This window comes from Glycine max, chromosome 2, assembly GCF_000004515.6.
Source record: "Glycine max cultivar Williams 82 chromosome 2, Glycine_max_v4.0, whole genome shotgun sequence".
Taxonomy (NCBI): domain Eukaryota; kingdom Viridiplantae; phylum Streptophyta; class Magnoliopsida; order Fabales; family Fabaceae; genus Glycine; species Glycine max.
The window spans coordinates 2,788,511-2,812,610 of NC_016089.4; the positions used below are offsets into that span (position 1 = coordinate 2,788,511).

General features: G+C 32.7%; 2 protein-coding genes and 1 pseudogene across 3 annotated transcripts; 1 reads left to right on the top strand and 2 right to left on the bottom strand.

Moving 5' to 3' along the window:
• Nucleotides 1–4,296: 4,296 nt before the first annotated feature.
• On the bottom strand, nt 4,297–11,252 carry LOC112998529 (putative disease resistance protein RGA4; annotated as a pseudogene).
• LOC106795247 (disease resistance RPP13-like protein 4) lies at nt 7,445–10,052 on the top strand. The gene has a single exon (XM_014764571.3). The coding sequence runs from the start codon at nt 8,175–8,177 to the stop codon at nt 9,921–9,923; it is 1,749 nt and encodes a 582-aa protein (XP_014620057.1). The 5' UTR covers nt 7,445–8,174; the 3' UTR covers nt 9,924–10,052.
• A 1,921-nt stretch (nt 11,253–13,173) lies between the features above and the next one.
• Nucleotides 13,174–17,899, bottom strand: LOC100787353 (putative disease resistance protein RGA3). 2 transcript variants are annotated; one of them, XM_006574522.4, is made up of 2 exons: nt 14,309–17,898; nt 13,174–13,639 (listed from the first exon to the last, which is right to left on the bottom strand). In XM_006574522.4, exons 1-2 carry the CDS (start codon nt 16,881–16,883, stop codon nt 13,635–13,637), a joined length of 2,580 nt encoding a protein of 859 aa, XP_006574585.1. In that variant the 5' UTR covers nt 16,884–17,898; the 3' UTR covers nt 13,174–13,634. The 2 variants fall into 2 exon arrangements, with proteins under 2 accessions (XP_006574585.1, XP_006574586.1); XM_006574523.4 differs by having other exon boundaries at nt 13,185–13,629; nt 14,309–17,899.
• Between the last annotated feature and the right edge of the window lie 6,201 nt (nt 17,900–24,100).

Sequence of the window (24,100 nt, forward strand, 5' to 3'; positions counted from 1 at the left end):
CTTTTGTTTTCTCAGTTTTAAATCGTCAATTTTTGCACACTGTTCACATTGCTTTGTACACATTGGGTTTTGTAACTTCGGAAAGTTGTATGAAGTTAAAGGTTCGCTAGTACCTATCTTCTTCATTGGGTTTCTTATGAATTGATTAGTTAATTTAGTATTAGTTATATTAATTAATAGAATCACATATTGTCATGTTCAGCTGCAACAAAACACTCCCTTAACCGGTTTCTTTTTATTCAAAAGCGACAAAAAAAATTAATGTTACCTTCATTCGTTAGGCATTTACTTACTAACTAATGTTACTATTTATCAAATTTTTTTATAAAACTGTTTCGATTTTAATAGATTTATATGATAATAATTTAAGTATTTAAAATAAATTTATAAATTTATAAGATTTAAGGAAATCAATATAATTTTTTTACATTAGCATCTTCTCATTCTTATTAACTAGATTTTAACTTTAGATCTTTCTATATTAATTATTCTTACATTAGCATCTTCTCATTTTTATTTTTGGATTTGAACAATAGATTTAAAATTATATTGTAGTTTTCTAATTTTTTTTAGTTACTACAATTATTTAATTATAAATCCAATGACATGTTTAAATGTTGTACAATAATAAACATATACTAAAAGGGAGTGATGAGGATAAAAAATATATTTTAAAATCCTAATCTAATATGGCTAACCCCCCTAATTTAGTTTATAAGGTGAACTTGGTATTTCTATTTATGTGAGTGCTATGAATCCATCATGATAGCATAATACAAAAAATATAGACCAACAGAGATTGAGTCTGCGCAGAAGGGACAAATATTTAACAAAGTCACTGTTCAAAGTTTCACTAAAAGTGTTCATATTTAATTATTATCCATCTCTATTTTAAGTAAAAGTGTTTCGTATAAGAAAAATGCATGTAGAAAACAAAAAAATTAATTCTATCAAATATGATATACTTTTTTTATTGGTCATAAGAAGTGTGAGATGCTAAACAAAAAACAAAGTGAAGCTGGCCATGGCAGCCCATTAATTTTTTTGGGCTTCTATCCAATATCGATTGAAATCATTCACTGCATGGACATTTATTTCTTGCACTTCCCATCTTACTTCCTACACCTCCCATTTTATATGTGTAAAAAAAGAATACTACTTTTACCAAGAATCTCCATTCCGAAATGATCATTCCAAAATAATACCCTATTCCCAAATAAGGATAAATGCTCCGAAAACCTATTCCAGAATAGGGTGATACCCCTTGTTCTCATTTTTCCTTTACCTTCATCACAACCTCACTCACCAAAATCAACAACAACCTCACAACCCCCAACGTAATCCCCAACCTTCTAACAATCCCCAAAGCTCAATACTCTGCAGACTGTGAAGGCGTTGGTGAAGGCGCACAAATGTGTTGATGGAGGCATAGTGGTGCAATGGTGTTGGGTGAGGCACAATGGTGGCAGAGGGAGTTGCTATTAGGGAAGGTATTGGAGGGAGGGGAGGAAGGGGGTGATGTTGATGTAGGTTGTCCATGGTGGGGAAGGGAGGTGTTGAAACTTGGTGAGACATAAGCCATTGAGGGCAATTTTGTCCATACAAATAAAATGGGAGGTGCAGGAAGCAAGATGGGAAATAAGGGAAACAAAAGCCCTACATACTTTATCCTTCAAAAACAAAAAAGTTTAATTACAAAATTTACCATCCAACTTTTATTATTTTATAAATTTTACCACTCAAGTTTAAAATTTTTGTACATTTTATCACTATTTATGAAAGATGAATGATTTTGATTTTTAACGTTAATTGTACTTATAATCGATGTAAATAAGTGATATTTTAACCTCATCCTTTACATCGATTATAACTACAATCAATGCACAAAAATATAAAAAAATAACTTTTTATATCATTTTGTTATCAACATGATGGTAAAATACACACAAATTAAAAATTTAGATGATAAAGTTTGCAAAGTGTTGAAAGTTAGATGATAAAATGTGTGGAAAAAAAACTTGAGTGATAAAATCCTTAAAATTATAAAAGTTAAGTGATAAAATTTATAAAAATAAAACTTGAGTAATAAAATTCATAAAATAGTGAAAGTTTGATAATAAAATTTACAATTAAACTAATACCTTAGGATTTTTTGTTGTCGGGGGAGTCAGGACTAACAAAAATAGGCCAAGACTACCAAACATGATGTTAATAAGAATATGACACACAAAAAAAATGTTTGCACTTCTAAAAAATCATCGTCCACTTTGTTTTTTTTAAAGACATTCTACATAGTCTACCTAACAGTGGCTATATATGAACCGATTCTAGAAAATGCGCGGCAATCTCTTTGTAAATATATTGATATGGTTAACATCAGTTATGTTAGGCCTGACGACGACACTTGAAGATACCTGCAACTGCAACATATTTGGCAGAAGAAAAATAGAATTATTGTTGTTGTTTTATATTTGATTCCTTCGCAGATGGAATATCTCCAAGTTGTTTTCTAACTCCTCTTTAGATTTTTCTGCTTGGGTTAGAGGAGCTTCATACTGAATGACCAACTCTTTCAACTTTTTGCATTCATTTCTGGCAGTCGCCAATTTCTCCCTATCTTCTTTTGCGGAGGCTTTGATTTCTTCATAAGCATTGTTAAAAAATCTCAAGGAATGCCTTCATTTCTTCGTGAAGTTCTTCGCTGACAAGGTTTTAAGACTTGCTGAATGCTTCTACAGCCTTGTTAATCTTCGTCTTGTATTCAGGCTTTGAGAGAGAAACTTCAAAACATTCCTCAAAAGCCATTTTTCTGGAGTTCTTAACAGCTTTCTCAAAATCAATGTTGCTGGCAGGTTTGATGGTCCTTGTTTCCTTAGTCGAAACTCCCTTTTCTTGAGTAGGAACATCAGCTGTTGTAGGATCATTTGTTTTTCTCTCATTCCTTTCCCTTTCTTCTTTTTCGAGCTCTTCATTTTGTTCTTTGCCTCTTCCTCTTGGTCATTTTCTGCTTTGTCATCTTCCTTTGCGGAGTTCTCATTTTCCTCGTTCCCTCCTAGAGTCTGATCTGTAGAGTTAACTTCATCCATAGTCATCTCTTTTTCGACATTATGTTTGCCAAGATCAACATTACTTTTTGTTGGAGAGGATCCACTGTGGCTTTGGTCATCATTTTTCTTCTTTTTTTCTCCAGTTTTAGCGGCAGGAGCAGTATCTTTACCAACTTCAGAATCTACAAAATAATCGGGCCATCAAGCATGTAATTACAAGACATTGAAAATATAAAGAAAGATCTTTAAGTTATATTTTTTAGTACCTAATTCGATTCTGTCAAGATGTTCTAGATTGGAACTAACTTCTGGAGTAAGTTCGCTAGTTCCAATATCCTGAAATCAATTTGAATGTTTTATATGGAAATTCTTGATAATAGAATCCAAGAAATGAAGTTGGAAAGCTCGATGTACCTTATTAGCTCCAGTAGGTTCTGATGGCTCATGAGAAGAGGACAATTCTACAACATGAAGGTCCTGCAAGTAAGATAACCAAGATTTTCAAGATATACTATCAGAAGTTTTCGATTTGGTGGTTTGACTAATAGGTACCGCTGAAGTTCGTAAGTGTGAATAACTATTAGTCACTCCAAGCTTAGATTGATTAAGGCAAATATTTCTAGTAAGATCCTAGAAGGGAGTAAGGAAGTTAAGATGAAGGAGGTGGAGAAGATGATTAAACTCTGCAAGAGGGATCATATGAAGCAAGGAGGAAGAAGATTAACAAGGACAAGTTTTGTGTGGGCTTAACCAAGATTGTAAAAAATTTGCCTACTAATAATGGAATATTGGAATAATTTGTAAGCAAACAAAGGTTTCTCAACCAGTAAGACAGGGATCACTTGTGAAGAAATCTTGGAATAGTATGTAGATGCTGCTGGCAGCTGCATGCATAAGGCAGCAGGGTTCCCATAAGCACTGACGTGCCTTTTAAATGTCCAAGGGGTTTGGAGTACCATTCTTTCATATGAGCAACTTCATGTTGGTGATGATGGTTTTGATTTACCAATCACCCGAATAAAATAGAATTGATCAAAGTAATTTCTTACATAAAACTTTTTTATCAGTATTTCTTACATAAAATAAATTACAGAAAGAAAAACTAATAGTAGAAGAAAAAAAAAACAACAAAACCCTCCATGTGCTTCCTCAAATAAAATAAATTACAAAGAAACAACGGTTTAACATTGAGCTTTGTAAATTGGTGCATACGTATACTGTTTTGGTCTGGTCCAGCAAAATAAAAAACTGTTTTGGTTTGTGTTACAATCGCATTTGGAATATATAGGCTATCTTATTGTTTTTACTTTTGTTCAAAATGTGGTTTTATGTGTTCCAAATGAAAAGATGCGCTTTTAGATGCCTTGCTCCTTTTTTTGTTTAGTGGTGTTTGCTGTAGAAAGGTCTCCTGTACCAATGGCGGCAAGAGAATTTGAAATCAGGATTAAAACAAATCTGATTTCAAGTTTTCCTGCAGCCATTGGCTAAGTATCTTTCAGAAAACAACAATGGAGATCCCGCAGAAAACATAGTACTCCACCGACTGTTCTCTTCATTCATTTTCAGTGTGTAGCCATGAAACTGTTTAGCTTTATTGAATTTACATTGTAAATATTGTATTTGTAGAATAATAAAGTGTAAATAATTAATACTAAAAATGTAGTCACTAAATCCTAAAAGTTCACAATTTATTATTTTTCTTGACCACCGTAATAGATTTAAGACTGTAGTATTCTTGATACTAGTATTCAAAGTAGTATATATCTAATGAACCTGGTGCTCCATAATTTTCCATACCATGTCCTGTTTTGTTGAATCTCCCCCTCCAACCTAAAGTTAGTCACAAGAGTGATGGGCTTAAGTATGTGTTGTTTCAATTATTTCTCAAAAGCCATTATAGAATCTCTTCCAGGAAAATTCTGCTCTATAGATGCTATTGAATGAATCTTGTGAACCAAGTGGTTGTGATTGGTTACAACAGTTTTGCAGACGTTGATAAGAAAACAGGTGAGATCAAATAGATAAAGAAGCAATTAATACAAATCCAACATCGATTAAAAAAAAAAAACAAAACATAACTTTAGGATGTCAAATAAACAGGGAGCAAACATTACAATTTATCTGAAAATTACATGCAACATGTTTGTCAAAGTTTAAACTAGACTTCACTGTGAACTTAACTGAAAGGGAAGACACGCAGAAATCTTCAAACACGGCCTACGTGAATCATCTAATTTAGTCTCTTCAGCAAGTCCATACTGATCAGTGATCACAAGGAAAAACATAATTTTCAATTTTAGAATAAAACAAATAGCGCAATACAACAGAAGAATAAGATGAAAATCTGAAATCTGCATTGTGAAATATTCCCAAAAAAATCCGTCTCCCTTCTTATCCACGTTAGGCACTTCAAACACCACTAATATTATCACTAACCACGTCAACTGAAGGAATTTCTTTGAAATAAAAGAAAAAAAATGTGTAAGAAATTCAATTTAGGAAAAAGTAGTTTGAATTCTCACTTGAAACATATAGGGCGATTATTAAGTTTTAATTATTTGATCAATTCAAGCTGTTCTGGGATGTTAGACACGAGAGGCGATAGAAAAAAGAAAGAAATTTGATAAAAACATAGGAGAATATAAACTCGTAAAATCTGTTTTTTATTTGACTTTGTTTGGATGGTTAAAATCCTAAAACTTGTGAAATAACACAAATTTTTCTTTCACTTTTTAAAACTAGTCTGGATATACACATTGATACTGTTTGCAAGAAGATATTAAAAAGTCTCGTGTGGAAAGGAAAGATATTTGTAGAGATACAGATAGCAATAGATGAATAAAAAAAGAGAGATATATACATGAATATACCTCTACAGCAAACACAATATTGACCTTAACTCCTTGGCACAAAAAATATGGGGAATGTGAGCTATTTTTGGCCAATCCTCTCCCTCGTTTCCTTCTCACACCGCTTCCCTAACTCAGGACAACGCTGGATATTCAAATGTTACAGACTGCTAAGGCTTAGGCTTGCTGGAAGACACCTTAACTCAAAACCGCAGTAAATAGGCAACCGATGAAGCAAGGGAAAAAGCAGTCAGGCAAGGATTCCAGGTTTGGAACAGATGTTAAGGTTAACTCCTTCAGAGCAGTCATATGTTGTAAAGCCCCTTGCAAGCCTTCCACCTCTCTGCATCTTTCAATTGATAATTTCTCAAGACAACTTAGGCTCCAAAAGCCTGCCAACACAGTCAACTTATGACAATCCCAAACTTTTAATTTCATAAGAAAGTGCAACCCTTTGAGCCATCACTCGATGTTGTTGCATCTCCAGATAGACAACTCTTGCATAGAATTAAGGTTAATCATTTCAGTTGGGAGTACATCAAGTTTGGAGAGCCTGTGCAAATGTAGTCTCTTTAAAGAAGTAAGGTTTTGCAGCATCCCATCTGGAAAGAATGTTAACTATTCATTATCTTCAATCCACAGGGATTCAAGACTATTAAGTTTATGAATTCAACTTAGTAATTCTTGTTTGCATTTTCCTTCCATACTTCTAAGATCATTGATAGAGGGAAGGCTAGCAAACCCAACAATTCAGGACATTGAGTAATTTCAAGTCTACAGAGGCACAGGAACAAGCTCATGCTCAGAACAGAAGTATGAACCATCTTTCAAATGCCAATTCAGAAATTAAATGGAACCCTCTCATGTTGGGCCAGGGGAAATGCAGAAATGTAACGTTGATAACAGCATAATTCAAGACTCAAATATTTTGAAAATGCAGAAATGATTAAGTTTTCTAGCTGGAGCCTTCTATCTATCCCCTAAACGGTTGCACACCATGCAGGCCAACCAATTAAGGTCATTAATTATGTTGGAATAGTGCCCAAAACCAGTAATGAATCTAAGGAATTGGGGCTGAAAATAGTGTACTAAGTAAAGGAAATGCTGCAAGAGTATTCACATTACAAAATTGATATTAATTACTTACAACGTCAGCAAATTTTAAAATTGGTATTCTATACTTCACCATCAAGAAATGAATTCCCTTTGTGAAAGAAAGGATAGACTACTGTGGCAGTTTTTCCTGGGAAGAAAAAATGATGTCAAACATGCCTTGGGGTATTCTTTGCTTGTCATTGCCTACTGGAATAATTTCTTGCCAAAGGTAAACCAAAAGAAAGATACTATTCTTTCATCATTTTCCCAAGTACAGAATGTTCTTAATTATTGCCTCCATGATTTGTGTGGTTCCAATTTATCAAATTCTTTATTTTTCTACATTATTTTTTCTGTCTGTAGCTCATTAAATTATGAACATAGTAAATAGGATAAAAAATAGTTGATAATTTTACATGCATATAGCACATAAAATAATAAAAAGCCTTTATTTTCTCTCAGTGATAAAAAAAATTCACGAAGCAGCATTTTCTTGTTACGCATGGACATTGTAATGTATATTTTATAATAAATATAGATAAATTCATATTTAATTTTATTTTATGATGTCTAACAAATTCTAATTCTAAAATATAATAATTGAAATTAAAAGTAAGAAACCGATTCAAGAAATTTCAACTCCAAATACAAACATCCATTGAGTGAATGCAAAGTTACATTGAACTCTATATATTAAGAAAAGAATCATGTTAAACTTTTGTCATTTTATTCCGTGTAATGATGAGTGTAATTTGATGCCATAATTGATACTTTTTTAAAACTATATATATTGTGGTTCTTTCATCAGTTATTCATAAACTCACAAAATCTCTTAACACACTGTCCCGCAATCTTGTTACAGAAATATATTGTTTCTTTTCATCAGTTTCTCATAAATTCTCAAAACCTTCCACCACCCTGTCCCCCAATCTTATTGCAAAAATATATTGTTTCTTTCATCAGTTTCCATAAAGTCACAAAATCTCCCACCACTCCATCCCTTAATCTCGTTGCAAAATATATATCCTTTCTTTCACCAGTTTTTCATATAGTCCCAAAAATCTGCCACCAATTGTGTCCTTAAATCTTATTGCAAAAGTATATTTATTTCTGTCATTAGTTTCTCGTAGTCACAAAATCTCCCATCCATCACTCACTTTGTTCCTCAATCTTACTGTAAAGAATGTCTATTCGTACAAATCCCATGAAAGCAGTGCCTACACTGTTGAAGCGGCTGAGCACCATAGAAGGACAAGCGAATTTGGACGATTTGAAGCCCGAGTTGATGAACATAAAAGACGTATTTTTGTTAGTGAAGCAAAACAAAGAAGAACTCCTTGACACATTAGCGGCCGTGGATGGCTATCTTCGCAACTCCAACATGCGTAAGTTGATGGAAGAGAAAGAAGACATTTGCAGGAGACTAAGGACTTCATTTCAAAAGTTGCTTCCAGCTGATGCTGCTGCTGTTCCAAGTGGCGATACAGAAGCTGTGCACTCATCATCAATCAAACCATTTCAATATGGGAGGAAGAGGAAAGAAGTCATGAACAGAGTACACTCTTTTAGCCAACTTCAGGACATTGAAAAGTTCAAGGTACATTCCCATAACCTTGATCATCTTCATAAAAAACGCGGCTTATTGTCTCTCTTGCTTTTTCCTGAAAAAACTGTCATAAAGAAAAGGGATATAATTACATGGTGGATGGGACTGGGTGACATTCTGGGAGAAGGAGATGGTGAGGATGTGTTTGTTGAGCTTTTGCATTGTAACCTAATTGTACCACACCATCAAGGAAATTGCCCCCATGTGAATAAATTTCAAGTTAATCCATGGGTCCGTAAAAACTTGATGCCATTGTTACAAAAAGATAAAAAACAACTTTTTGGAATTTATTCACAAATAAAAACCTCATCATCTCATCACAATGATACTTTGTATGGAAGTTTAACACTCGACAAACGAGAAGTTAAACTATGTGATGAGTTTGGTTTTAAGTCTAACCATTGGAAAGCTGTTTTTAATGTTAATGCGAGTTATCTTAAATTTGGACTCCAATGGATGGCCAAAATGAAGTATTTGGAGGTGCTTCATCTTGGCCGTTGGCCGCAACATTCAGCTTCACATCATATTGAAGTGGAGAATGAAGAATTCCTGAAGGAGTTGGAGGGTCAGAAGTGTTTGAAGTATCTTAGCCTTCGTGGGATATCAAGAATATCTGAGCTACCACCCTCCATTTTTCAACTTGAGAGCCTAGAAACCCTAGATCTCAAGGCCTGTCACAATCTAGAAACACTACCTAATGATATTGCATCGCTGAGAAATCTCAGACGTTTGGATTTATCTCAATGTTACTTGTTGGATAGGATGCCAAAGGGTATTGAGAAGCTGACAGAGCTTCGGGTACTTAAGGGATTTGTAATAGGTAGTTCTAGCAAGAATCCTTCCACAATATCAGATCTTGCAAATTTGAAAAAACTAGAGCAACTCAGCATACATATAGGAAGTGGGGCAGTGATTCAAGATGGGGAGTTTGAAAGCTTAAAAGAGTTGTCAGCTCTTGAGCATCTCAAAATATCATGGGGTGTGTCTGACATAAGGTATAGTGATATGCAAATCATTTTGCCTTCAAATTTGGAAAAGTTGCATCTTGAAGGCTTTCCTGGAGAAAATATTCCAGAATGGTTGAAACCTGACAAGCTACCCTTCTTGTTGAAAGAGCTAAATATAACGGGAGGGAAACTAAAAAGCATGGATCATGGAGAAATTTATGACAAGGACCGGTACCCCTGGTTGAAGATCATACGTCTCAAGTACCTAAAGCATTTGAATGTTCACCTTACAAATTTGCGAGAGATGTTTCCTTCGTTATGGTATGTTGACATAAAACATGTTCCAAACTCCCCATCCTGGGAAGGGAGCATTGAATGAAGAGAGCTGAAAGTGCATCCATGTTATACTGCTATTTGCACAATTGTACAAAAGAAAAGAAAAGAAAAGAAAAGAAAAGCTATTTACAAAATTGTATATACATGTTTTTATATATTAAAATTTAGAGTGTGCCTAGGTTTTAGAGTGAAGACAAATTGGACCTATGTTTTTAATGTATGACACTATCTACACCTATGTTTCATATAAATCGCCACCCTCACATATTATCAACATTCATCATTGATATCAAATGAACAAAATCATACGGCTGTAAAAAAAGTGTGATAACAATCTCCAATTATCATGCAATTTCTTTCAATTCATAGTGATTGAATTATACTATATATCCTTGAATCTTAACCAAATTATAATAAAGACAATAATGTAATACAATCATTTTGATTATGAAGTGATCAGTATCCAAACCTTTTCATTATATTATATACTCCCTCTGGTCCTTTTTCTTAAACTAATTAACTAGCTAATTCACAAAGATTGGGAATTTACATCGGTTCTAGGACCACTTCATCTCACCGATGTAGAATGGGGGAATTTTCTATATTGGACATTGAACTGTAAAAGAACACTTTCTTCACCGGTTACTGTTATAACTCATATAGTAAATAGAACCTTTCTACATTGATTATAATTTTAACAGATATAGAATGTCACTTTCAACATTGATAATACATTTAGACGATGCAGAATGCCATATTTACATCGATTAAAAGCTTTAACCAATGTAAAAGCCTAATTGAACTTTCACATATCCAACTCTAGTGGATACAGTAAATTATTCACAAAAAAATAGCGTGTTCCCTTTCAAAGACAGTCTTGGCATGATAGTAGGAAAAGGAAGACAATCCCAAAAGTTTATCATAACAACTAGAGAATTCATATCGAACCAAAATCAATCCACAACACATAAGAAGTGTAACAGGGAACAATTTGCAACACACAAAAGCTTTCACGGAATAACAAAATCAAATGTAAATTTAAAGGGTACCATATGAGTGCTTAAACTTCCTCCCCGCACGTACCTTCTTTTCCCCGCACAAACCATCTATGGAGAAAAGATCATAGTAAACACAAAAGGCTAAGACAACAGTGGTGTCAATTGATTCACAGAAGACGGTGATTCGCGAAGGTTGCAGAGTTAGGGAGAACCTGGAAGAAGACGATTAAGTGGGTTTGAAGGGCACACAGGTTTCTCATGAAGTTTAAATATCCTTTTATACCAGTTCTGATATAAACCAATGCAAAAGAAGCTTATTTTGCATCAGTTCTAATATGAACTGATGTAAAAAAAGTTGTGCTAAATTGCAAAAAAAGTCGTAGCTTATTTTTAGCATCTGTTCTGATAGCCAACGTGAAAGTTTATTTGTTTAAAATTTATAAGTTATTCTATTTTTTTTAATATTTCAATTTATCAAGAAAAAGAGACTCTAACTGATTTAAAATTTGATTAAAAAATAAATAAAATCTGACTAATAATTATTTTTATCAACGATCAAATTCAAATAATCAGTTTCAACATCTTAACTTGGTTTTATATGTTCCTTTTAATAATTGGACTTATTCTTATATTCATTTTTCAAATATTTTTATTAGCTTCAAAACTTTTAATCTCTATGTAATGTTCCCAAAATGATTTCATACAAGTCAAAGGGTTTTTTTTTTTTTACATAATACAAGGCAAAGTTAATCTCCAAAAGATCTTAAGACATTAATTAATGGTATTTTGTGAAAAAATAATTAATGCAAAAGACTATTTATTTGATTATTATAAAAAGACCAATTACAATCTCTAATTTGAATCTTATAAAAATATCAGATCAAGTATATTACATATGAACCTGCGTGATGCGCGCGGGTAATTAAATAAGTGGACTAATTACCTTTTTGTTTGATTAAAAGTATGTTGAAACATATTATATTATCACTTAAGACCTTGGCTGTTCTATTCCAACTCGTGGAAATCTTCAAAAATGGGCTGTGAAGGCACGGTATTCGACATGTGCCTGACTTATGTGTAGCAATAAGGGGAATGTGAATCCTCAAGTAATATATAATTGCAATTGGGACTAGCAGTTTTTCATACTCAGTTTGATGTGAGAATTGACTGAATCTAATAATTTATCTATTTTGAATTTGTCCACTTGTTTACAACTGTACACTCTGCAATTAAAGCAAACAGGATACATGTACACATTGTATTTCTTACTACTGTCTGTCTACACAGTACTCTCTGTAATGGCAAACTATTAAGTTTATTAAAATAATGATAATGATAACAGCGATCAATGTATTTTCTCAATGCCATATTACAAAAGTATTTCATGGATGAATGCTTGATAGTATTGAATGTAAAGTACATCGTAAATGTCATGCATGGTGTGAGCTTAATCTTGCTCGTGTTTTGAAAGCTCTTTATACACAGTAAGTTCGTCTTGTGTGATATGCTTAATTAAAGTGCGTAACTTTATTTTAACGAGAAAAAGTTTGATTCATTTTATCTCTATTTCTTCTCCTATAAAAGGTTACATAAAAGTTTATCATAATTAAGTCAATATATTTTTATGATCAACAAACCTCTTAAACATTTCCTTCAAATGTTTAATATGCTTTGAAGATAAAATCTATGTCAATAACTAAAATTCTCACCTATTAAAGGGTGTCAATTGAATATATTCAATAGAAGATGGGTCTTGACATTTCAATCAAACTAAAATGATCTAGGGTCATGATTTCAGATTTATCTTTGCAATCCCCCGATCTTCAATTTCAATCAAACCTCAATTATTTAATCATTACTAATCTTTCCTCTTTTAAATGATAAACAAAATTGATTCATGTTTTGAAAATCTTCTTCTATCTAATGTTAGATTTCATCTTAAAATGGTGCGCTCTGATACCATGTTAGATTTCATCTTAAAACCAATTGGCATTAAGTGAAGTTGCCCAACAGATATATAAGCCACACTCGAAGGATTGAGGCAGCCGATGTGGGACTTGGATATTTCCCAATATCTAATGTATTTCTTTATTGTTCATTAGATCTTGAATTAGAAAAAAGATTAAGCACAAAAGGTTAATTAAAAATGTTAATCATATTATAAATATCAAAGATAAGATGGTTCATACAAATCCTATGAATCCTATTATTGCATAAGTCAATCTATTAACAGCTTTTTATCATAACAATTAATTGATCGGTCCAACATTCAATAAAGAACAATGCAATAACATATATAATTGATAAACAATTGGGAATTTTATTTCAATAGAAGGGATAGGATTCATAAATAAGTCCTACATCACAATTCACAACTCTAGCATATAAGAGTTTAGCTAACCATGGATATTGGAAAGCATAAACAACATAAAGAAAATAATAGATACATTAGGGAAATAAATCATTACAATAATTACCGGTAGTCTCCTCAAGAATTCCCAAATACTCAAAATAAAAGATTGAATTTGTAATTTTTTTTTAAAAAAGGTCATTTACAAATAAAATCTAAGTTATTTATAGGCTAATGGACCTTTTCAGTGAGTAAGCACGGCCCATTCTTAAAGTTCAGAGTGTTGGCCATTATGCATGCCCCACGCAAGGGTAGTGCTTCCGTGCCTGGAGCTAATTTCAACCTTTTTTGCGTTCTTTTTCCATTCCTTTGGGGGTTCACAAGGCCAGCACCAATTTAGCCTGAATTAAACTGAAACAATCAATTAAAGTGTCATGATCATCAAAATATGGTGTAAGAAATCCCATGAAAATTAAGACCAAAATGGGGTTGATCACCTAACATTTATTTGACTTTGTTTGGATGTGTAAGATCTTAAAATGTTGTGAAAATAAAAAATGTAACTCTTTAAAGTTTTAACACTCAAACTAGGCTGGATAGACAAATTGATACAGTTTGCAACAAGATATTAAAGTATGACATGAAAGGGGGAACGTTATTTGTAAATATATATATAGGAACGACTGTAATCGGGAAAAAAATTATATTTATATATACACAAAAAAGGAAAAATTAGGGACTAAATATAACTGTTAACAGAGAAAAAGTACACAGGCCAACAAGACTCAATATTTGTTTAAGGACTAAAAGTAAAATTTACAAATCACTAAAGACATAACAATTTTTTTTTTAATTAGATCAAATTGGCTCCCTCTTCAGTTTACCAATTTAACATGGTTAACTTTAGTTGATGTAACAAACGTTTACCAAATTCACCAAGTTAATGTGGTAAATTGGCTATGACTATTAAACTCAGTTTAATAGAAACATTTTAAAAGGACCAATAAAACTTAGTAAACTTGAAAAATTAAACTGAAACTAAAAAAATAGCATTATGAGGTAAAAAGAGAATATTTAAACCTTTTATAAGATAACCGTTGACTCTAATTTCTGGAAAGTGAGCTACTTTTGACGAGTCATGTCTTGTTTCCATCTCTAAGTCAGGGCAACCCCAAATCCTCAGCGTTTTTAGAGTTTGAAGGCGTAGGCTGGTTGGAAGTCTCCTCAACTTGGAACAGAAAGCAATAGCCAATTCGCGAAGCAAGGGAAGGTCTCCAAGACAATCAGGCAAGGATTCTAGGTTTCTAAGATAGTATAAGGATAACGAGTGCAGGACAGTCATATGTTGTAAAGCCTCATCCAAAGCTTTTACATCTCTGCATCCTTCAATCCTTAAATACATGAGAGAAGGACTAAATATCCATTGTGGAAAATAATCACCTTTATATCCTCCCACCCACAAACTCTGAAGTTGTTGGGTGTCAGGGCAAAGCCCTTCAAGAATCTCCTTAACATTTTCTTGTATTTCCCACTCTTCATCATATTTGTCCCATGACAATTTCAACTTATTCAGTGGTTTAATTGACATATTGGCTTCTTTGACATCCTTTACACTTTTCACTTTCCCCAAATGCTTGATCTCAAGATCTCCTTTAAGCTTCAATGCTCCCAATTCTGCCAAAAAGAACCCTTTTTCCTTGCTAACAAAGTACTTAGTTAAACTCCTTAGGGAAGTTAACTTGCCAATCTGAGGAGGCAAGCTTAATAGTTTGTAGCAATCCTTCAAAGATAACTGTTGTAGATATTTTAAGAGTATCAAACTGTTTGGCAATATTTTGAGATTGCGACAGTTGTCTAATTTCAATATCTGTAAATTCCACAATTTACATAGTGATTCTGGAAGAGTTTCAAACTCACCCCCAGAAAGATTCAAGTACCTTAGATGTTTTAAATCGCCAATTGAAGATGACAATTCTTCCCTTTGTCCTAAGTGAAGCATCCGCAAAGAAGAACATTTCAATACATCAGGAGAAAGTGCACCACCATGTTGATGTGGCAATAGATAAGTCCTCAAAGATTCCACTTGATGCAAGTGGATTGAATCAGACCTTGACCTATGATTTGAAAGATGGTGAATTTTTTCGATCAAAACAGTTCCACCATTGTCATCTGTGATGCAACTAACATCTTCTGTGACAGATTGTGCAAGATCATGAACAAGACCATGCAACTTGAAACTTGTAACTTTGCCAAATTCATCTTTCTTAATATCCTGAAAAAATGATCTCCAATATAGTTCATTCCATATACCATCACCAACATCTTCGAAATCTAATCTTTCATTGGATGAAATGAGCCCATTAGCCATCCATAGTTCAACTAATTGTTGCTTCCATATTTGTTCGTGTTTGGGAAATATTGCACAATAAGCAAAACACTGTCTGAGTCTAATTGGTAAATTCAAGTAACTCAATCTCAGGGAAGCCATTATGGAGTTTCCATTGTGTGATAACTCCAAAAGGTTTCTTTCCTTAACATTGAGCCACTCATTTTTCTTTCTTTCGAAGCGTAAAAGACTTCCTAGTTCTTTTGCAGCAAGAGGTAGTCCCCCACACTTCTTTACTATCTCCTTCCCTATGTCCTCAAGTTCTACATGTTCTACCTCATTTGGTCCAAAGGCTTGGTGCTTAAACAATTCCCAACAATCATTGTCAGATAACAAAGATAATTCATGGGGAATCTTTATTGTTCCCATGATTTCTGCAACCTTTGATAGACGGGTAGTCACCAAGATGGAAGCGCCCGGTGCCCCACAAGCCAATAAAGATTTCAACTTTTGCCAATTCTCTTGCTTATCATCCCACACATCATCCAAAACAAGCAAATATCTTTTCCTTTGAAGCAGATCTTGAAGTCCTCTTTGTTGTGGCTCTAGATCCATATCCTCACGGGCACGCCCAGTTGCTTCTTCGATGATAACTTTTGTCATTCTCCTCAAGCTGAAATCTTCTGAAACACATACCCAAATTCTTAACTCAAAGTGATGGACTACCTTCTCATGATTGAAGATGAGTTGGGCAAGTGTTGTCTTTCCAAGCCCCCCTAGACCAACAATTGGATAGACAGATAAATCCTCATAATGAGAAGCATCATCAACCAAAAATTCTATAATTTTATCCTTATCTTCTTCTCTTCCATAGATGTGTGGTTCAGTGATGACTGAACTGGTTTTTCTCCACTCAATGACTCCACTTCTCTCACGAACCATCTCAGTCAAATTAAACTCAGTCCTTTCATTAGCAATTTTTTCTAATTTTTCTCTTATCATTTTCATGTTCTTAGCAATTTTGTAATGGAAAACAACATGCTTTGGATGAAAAGAGGACAAGTAAGAGTTCTGTACCTTGTCTGATGGACCACACTCGTCCAAGATGTCATCCAGGATACGAGCTGCATCTTTTAGCTTTCCCAGCCAATGTTTAATATCTCTGTTTGAGAATTTTTTCTCCTCAGCATCTTCAAGCGTAGCCTTGATTGAAGTGAGCAAGTTGGCAATCCTTTTAATGTCTTGATCGAAACCCAAAAATAGTCCCAGCTCCTTTTGAATGAGTGAGTTCAATTTCTCAAGCACAATTTCAACGACAGCCTCAGCCATATTGTAACTTTGCTAGATGAAAATGGAAAAGGGATTGTATGAAGTAACTAGGAAAGCTTTATGTGGGCTTAACATGTGAAAAAGTTGCCTTCTAATGGAAATATTGGAATAATTTGTAAGCAAGCAAAGGTTTCTCAACCAGTAAGGCAGGGATCACTTATGAAGCAATCTTGGAATAGTTTGTAGATGCGGAGGCAGCTGCATGCACAAGGAAGCAGGGTTCCCATAAGCACTGGCGTGCCATTTAAATATCCAATGGATTTGGAGTACCATTCTTATGTGAGAAACTTCATGTTGGTGATGATGGTTTTGATTTACCAGTCACCCAAATAAAAAACAAATAAATTGATCAATGTAATTTCTTATATAAAATAAATTACAGAAAGAAAAACTAATAATAGAAGAAAAAATAAAGAACGGAAAATTTTCCATCTCAAGTAAAATAAATTACAAATAAAAAAGAGTGGTTTAACAATGAGCTTAGTACTGTAAATTGGTACATACATATACTGTTTTGGCCTGTTTTACAATCACATTTTGAATATATTAGCTGGCTTTCTGTTTTTACGTATGTTCAAGCTTCAAAATGTGGTTTTAGATTTTACCAAAAGGAAAGATGCACTTTTAGATGCCTTGTTCTTTTTATTGTTTAGTGATGCTTGGTGTAGAAAGTTCTCTTGTACCGATGGCTGCAGGAGAGATTGAAATCAGTGTTAAAACGTATGTATTAGGTCATTTAGGTGTGTGTTCTTTTCTTTCGGTTTGAGGTTGCTGAGAATCTCTGTTGGTGTCAGGATTGGGCAAATCAACCCTGCAAACTGAAGCAGTAATTGAACATGAGTTTCTTACGCCAAGTGCTCAATTTATTAATTTTCTTGATCACGATACATAATAGATTGATGAACTCAACTGATTCATTCTGATAATTGTTACTAGTATCTTTTTTGGAGATCACACTTTTGCTTTCACCTTTGTTACAGTAATTGCATGCAACAAAGCCCCCGCCCCCCCCCCCCAAAAAAAAATAAAAAATCCATGCAACAAACCCAACTAAATGCTTTACTAAATATTAAATAAAGCCAAAACTATAAATATAGTATTAAAAAAAAGCCACATGATTCATGTATATAGAACAAGATGAACTGAAAGTGAGGATATTTAGTACTCAAGTCAAAGTTGTATATGCCTAATGAATCTGGTGCTGCATAATTTTCCATCCCATGTCTTCTTTTGTTGAATCTCTCCCTCCAACCTAAAGCTAGTCACAAGAGTAAGGGGCTTAAGTATATGTGTTGTGTCAATAATTTTCTCAAAAAACAGTATATAGAATCTCTCCGAGGCAAATTCTGTCTTTTTTTTCTTATATATTGCCCTTTAGGTTGAACCTCTTTTGTTTTTGGCATGATAGCCTATTAACATTTCGAAAATGATGACTGTAGGTTGGGTTACAGTTAAGCTCTTGTATGATGTTATTTGAGATATCTTTTGATCACTTCCCTGTAGATTCTGTTTTGAAACTTCAATTACCTCATGTCTGTCTTATGATTATGGTGAATGTGCCTGTTAAACATGGCTGCATTGCAAGTTTGTTTGCCTAATTTAGGATATATTTTAAGCATCTTTTTTTAATAAAAATTTATTGGCACAGCAGTATATGTGATAAATCCTATGAGTGATTCTTCAAAATAATGATCACTGTCATAGAATTAAGAAACGTATAGGCAGCAGTTCATCTTAACATCAACCCATTACTAAGCAATGACCAAATAATTCTTGGATAGAAGCTCAACTGCTCAAGCATAAAGATAAGAAAGAACAACTTTTTATAATTGATGAATTTCATCTCAGACTAGTATCATAAGTTCCATGAGAAGAGATACATATCACTAGTTATAAAAAAAAAAAAGAGAACAATAATCACTATTTTTAAAATATAGGGACTAAGACCGATTTTGACAAAAAAATTGAGAGACCTAAAAGCACATTTTATCATCCTCTGTTCCTCTCTCTCTGCATGAAACCCCTTTTTAGATACAACTTTGTTTGGATAAACTTTTAAATAAGTACTTATAAAAGAAGAAATAAGAAGATAACATAAAACAAGTTTCTCCCATAAGTTAAATTTAGCATGCGCATAAATTAATTTGTAAAAGTTCTCTTATTTAATTTTAAGTTAATTTTAACTTATTTGTTAAATCTGGTCCAAAGGGAGAGAAGCAATCATTCTTTCACAATCCCAGATAGCAAATTGCTCCTTCAATTTTGTTATGCCAAGCTCCACAATGGCGAAGGTGGTGTACCTATAAATACTCCAAAGCTCAAGTCAGTACATGACAAACTTTTTTATGTAACAAAATGTATTACTATACAATTCCTTTTTCCCCTTAACATTTCCTTCCCTTCTCAAATGGGCCTCTAAATTTAGTATTTAAATTTTTTCCTACAGAGGTAATTACTTTCTTCACCTTCTTTTTTCTTCCTACACCTCCGAAAGTAATTGCAAGGGAAGAAAATGTGCTAGGGTTGAGGGGTATTTTAGTTCATTTGAGTCTTATTGGAGGAGTAGGAAGCCAAAAAGGAGACGTAGAAAGTAATTCCCCAATCAAGATGGAATTTGTCGATTTAGTTCAAACTTCTCTTCTTTTTTTTGGTAAAATATATCTTTTTGCCAAAGATTTTCATCTTAGGTTTAAAAATTGGAACCTTACCCAAGCCCAAATTAGTATATGGTTTCAACTATGATAATTCATGTTAACATTGAAAGTTGCTGCAAAGCACAAAATATATTATACAACAAAAGTATGATTCTATTATGCAATGCACAAAAGAATTGCACTTTCATTGCACATTTTTTTTTGCACCCCCACTAGTGCAAAATAAGTATTTACACCTATGTAAAGTGGTTGTAAAAATATTGTACAACAAAATCATAATTTTATTGTGCAAGTGGGAGTGCAAAAAAAAAATGCAACGAAAGTGTAATTTTATTGTGCATTATACATAAACTGAAAAACAATGGAATCACAATTCCATTGTGAGGAGAATTTGTAGCACATCAAAATCATGATTCCATTGGATTACGAGAAAATAAAAAAAAATAGAATCATGATTTTGTAATGTTGACAAACACAAAAAAAAATACCATGAACTAGGAGGGCTTCATGAGGCAAGGAGGAAAGAGATGAGAAAAGGAGAAAAGAAGGAATGGAGAAAGGAGAAGAGGAAAGGAAGGAAGAAAGGATGGTGGGGAAGGATGGGTGCCAATAATTATAGGAAGGAGAAAGAGTATTTTGGTCTTTTCCTTATGCTAGTACGAGCCAATAGCAAATATGGAAGAATCAATATCAACTACGTTAACATTTTACCCAAGCCCAAACAATATAACACGAAAACTATTGATAGTAAGCAGTGCCAAAATATTCTTAGAAAGGTAAAATATTCAACTCAATTAGTTTGTGGTGTTTTTTTTATAGATAAAAATTAATTATTAGTATTGTTAGTTTTTATTAATCAAGAAATTTGAACCTTCAACTTTTTCTCTCTTTCTTTCTCTCTTCATCATTAACCCAACCTTGTATCTTCTATTAGTTTTGTAGTGTATGAATTGTCAGTTAACAAATTCATTTTATTACCGTGCACTATCTTCTTTTCTCATTTCCTTCGTCCATTTTCATCTCTATTATGAGGGTACTCTTACTTTGGAGTCAAAAATGGGTTTATTTACTTCAAAGAGTCCAATTTGCAATGACAAGAAATAAAAGAGTAATGTAAAAGAAATAATTCATAGTCTTAAATATTTTTCCAATAGAAAGACAACATTGACCCAATTTTAAAAAGATAAATTATTAAAATAAATCTTTAAAAAATGAAAACAAATTTTAGTAAAAAAAATAAAAAACTAAAAATATATTTTAGCCTAAAAAATACTAATAACGAAAATTTGTATTTCAACAGAAATATTAGACTACGTTAAACAATTAATTTTTTTTTACATAATTCTAATGTCTTTAAATAAATTGAAAAAGAAACATATATACGCATCTTTACCTGCACGGCAAAATATTAATCTAGTTATATATAGTGTTATACTTTGATTTCTAGAAGTAATAAATAATAAATGAATTCACAATTTCACATTCTCCTTTTGTTTTTGGTAACACGTCTTTCCTCTTTGGTGAGATGTCTCCCGCGAACGCTCTTATCCTGCGCATCCTCTGTTTTCACTCTCAGAGCTTCAATGACCCACTTTCCCCGATATGTAGAATCTGTGACTCTGAGTATGAACCTTGCAACTTCACCTTCACTGCAAATTGTACGCATACGAACCTGAAAGCTGGTGCCTTTACTTGATTCTAGTTAATGGTGGTGTTAGAATGACTTCAATTCTTAGAGGACAAGGACGAATTCGATGCGGTTATAGCTTAATGCGTTTTTCCATTTGAAGATCAAAATTTTATGGCAAATGCTTACGAGGGTTTCATGTCATTTCCTTTTTGTTTTGCTTTTTTGAAAGTTCACCTGTCATTTCCATTCATTAATGTGGTGCAACATTTTGTAAATTACTCTGATTATTTGATTGTTTTCAATGTTGGTGCATTTATTTTTTGTGAAGTCGTCGAACTCAGATGAAGAAAATCTAACAGATGAGTTCTTAGAATGCCTGCCACCTGGTGGTGCATATTTAGGCTTTTAAAGGAAACTAATTTTAAAAATGTTTAATTATTCATTTTTTTCTTATAGATTCGTATGTTTTAGTCTTAAAAGTAGTTTTTTTAATTCATATCATTTATATTTTAATTCTTTTTAAGTTTTTGTAGTTTGAAGGTGATTTTTTTATTGTAACTAATTGTAATAAAAAAATAGTTGATAATTTATAATTAATTTGTAACTAAATTATTTTTATATATATTTTTTTAGCAAGGACTAAAAGGTAATTAAAATACAAATTATAGAAACTAAAAAGATCACTGTCAAATTATAAGAACTAAAAGAAAATTAAAATACAAACAATTAAAACTAAAAAAACCACTTTTAAACTATATGCACTAAAAAGAGAATTAAAATGTAAATTATAAAGACTAAAAAGATCACTTTCAAACTATTGAAACTAAAAGATAAATCATGAAACTATAGAAACCAAATAAATAATTAAACCTTTTAAAAATGTATAAAGTTTATAGAAGTTGTTTTGTTTTTATTTGGTTATAATTAGTATAAAAGAGGAAAAAAGGATATGCACCTTAAGGTTTTTTTTTTATGTCCTTGAATTACAAATCTTTGTTATATATTATTAGTTTGTTATCTTTAATAATAATTATCTTAAAAGTCACATCAAAATTAATTGATAGTATAAATTAAAAGTGTAAGTTATTAAAAAATAATTTAAAAGATAATTATATCTATAATCTTTATTTTCAAAAATTACTCAAAGTAACTTTTCAAAATAATAAAATATTAACAAAGGTTGACTATTAAGTGAGAATAATGTTGATAGTTTAACTATAACTACTTTGTAAGTCTTCATTAAACTTTAAGATGTACTCTAATCATGATGAGCTTTGGAGAGTGGGAATTCAACACATTTAAACTTTCTCTCACCAAAGAAAAATAATAATAAAATGTTGATTTTTAACAAACACCTTAAACAATTTTAACTGATTTTTCATGAGAAAAAACTGAAACCGAAGCTTCAAAAGTAATACTTGTACCTTATATATCTTTCTTTAGTAAATTTTTACTGTAATATTTTCCTGTTCAAAACTAGTAGCTTGGATCTGAAAAGTGCTTTTGATTGCATGATAATCACTCGTTCATTTCATCAATTAGCAGAGAAGGGGACAGTAACTATTTCTATTGTTAAACAGTTCTTTGTTCATATACTTTTTTCCCTACTTTAGTTTGATCTCACATTTTAAGTACTAGAACAAGGGCTATGCTGGCAAGAAGTGTTTATGCAGTTAGTGAACTTCCTTGATTGCATATATACAGAAAATAGATCTGATTTTGACTAGTTTCCCTGTGAACTTTCTTGAAGAGAAGCAATTATTGTCTTGTATAGAATGAGTCTCCCTGTGATCTTCAACATCTTTTTTGAAAAAACAAAAGTCAATTATCATATTCTAGTCAATAAACATAGGTTGTGTTCATTTTTTCAAGCATTCAGTTAGAAAATGAATGCTGACCATAAGTCAAGGGTTCTGTTCATCACTTCTTGTTTCTTCCAAATCATAACATTCAGATGCTTAAGCTTCAATTTAGTGCCGTCAAAGAAGGCGGGCAATGGGGACAGAGAATTCAATGACTATACTTATCATGAGCAATCCTAAATTGAATTTGAAAGACCTGCGTTTAAATTCACTGATAACACCCTCATTGATTATCACACCCACATTAAGGACATTCTCATTTCATAATTCTGTGGCCAATATAGGTACATCTAAAGGAATTTGTTCATTAATGTTTGTGGCCAACATTCTTTTCCTAAAAGAAATCCTGTAACATTAATAAGAATATCACAATTGTTTACTGATGAGTCACAATATAGGTCCCATTTGCATGTGCCTTTATTTTATATGGACCTTTTCTTTTGCCTTTCAGAGTAATTGAGAATTTATTGCGGATTTGATTTGTGGTCCTTAGTCGACAGGATGTTATAATTACTTAATTTTCCTTAATGATTGCAAAAAAAATGAAAATCCCAAGGTAGGTTTACCTGGTTGTCTATTTTTGGTCTCAATCAGTATAGATAGACTGTCTGATATGGGTCTAATCATGACAGATGAGGTTCTATACAATTCTTTGAATGGCTGAAATGATCAATGATGGAAGTAGTAGACAGGAAATGGATTCTTTGCTTTCTGGCATTTGTGAGTTTGAAACTTTGAAGGAATATTTATATAGAATTAAATTTACCGAGATAAATTATGAGTGGTCCAATCTACATTTATCGATTGCAATCAACTGAATGTGTGAATGCAGGAATTTCCCGACTGCAGGGAATCCAGATCCATAGCAGACATGATGGTTATTAGAAATGCTGGCACATGGCAAGGTAGAAAATGAGTTACATGGCCTTATTTCTTTATTTATCCAGTATATATCGGGCAAAAACATCACAAAAACAGTAAGAACCTTGTAAAAGAGTAATACAATATGGTAACAACTGTTACTGTTATCATGAATTTCGTAAGAGTTCAGTTTGCATGTTGGTTCGTACT

Coding starts and splice junctions, on each gene's coding strand:
- LOC106795247 (XM_014764571.3), top strand. CDS start 8,175: ATGTCTATTCGTACAAATCCCATGAAAGCAGTGCCTACACTGTTGAAG.
- LOC100787353 (XM_006574522.4), bottom strand. CDS start 16,883: ATGGCTGAGGCTGTCGTTGAAATTGTGCTTGAGAAATTGAACTCACTC.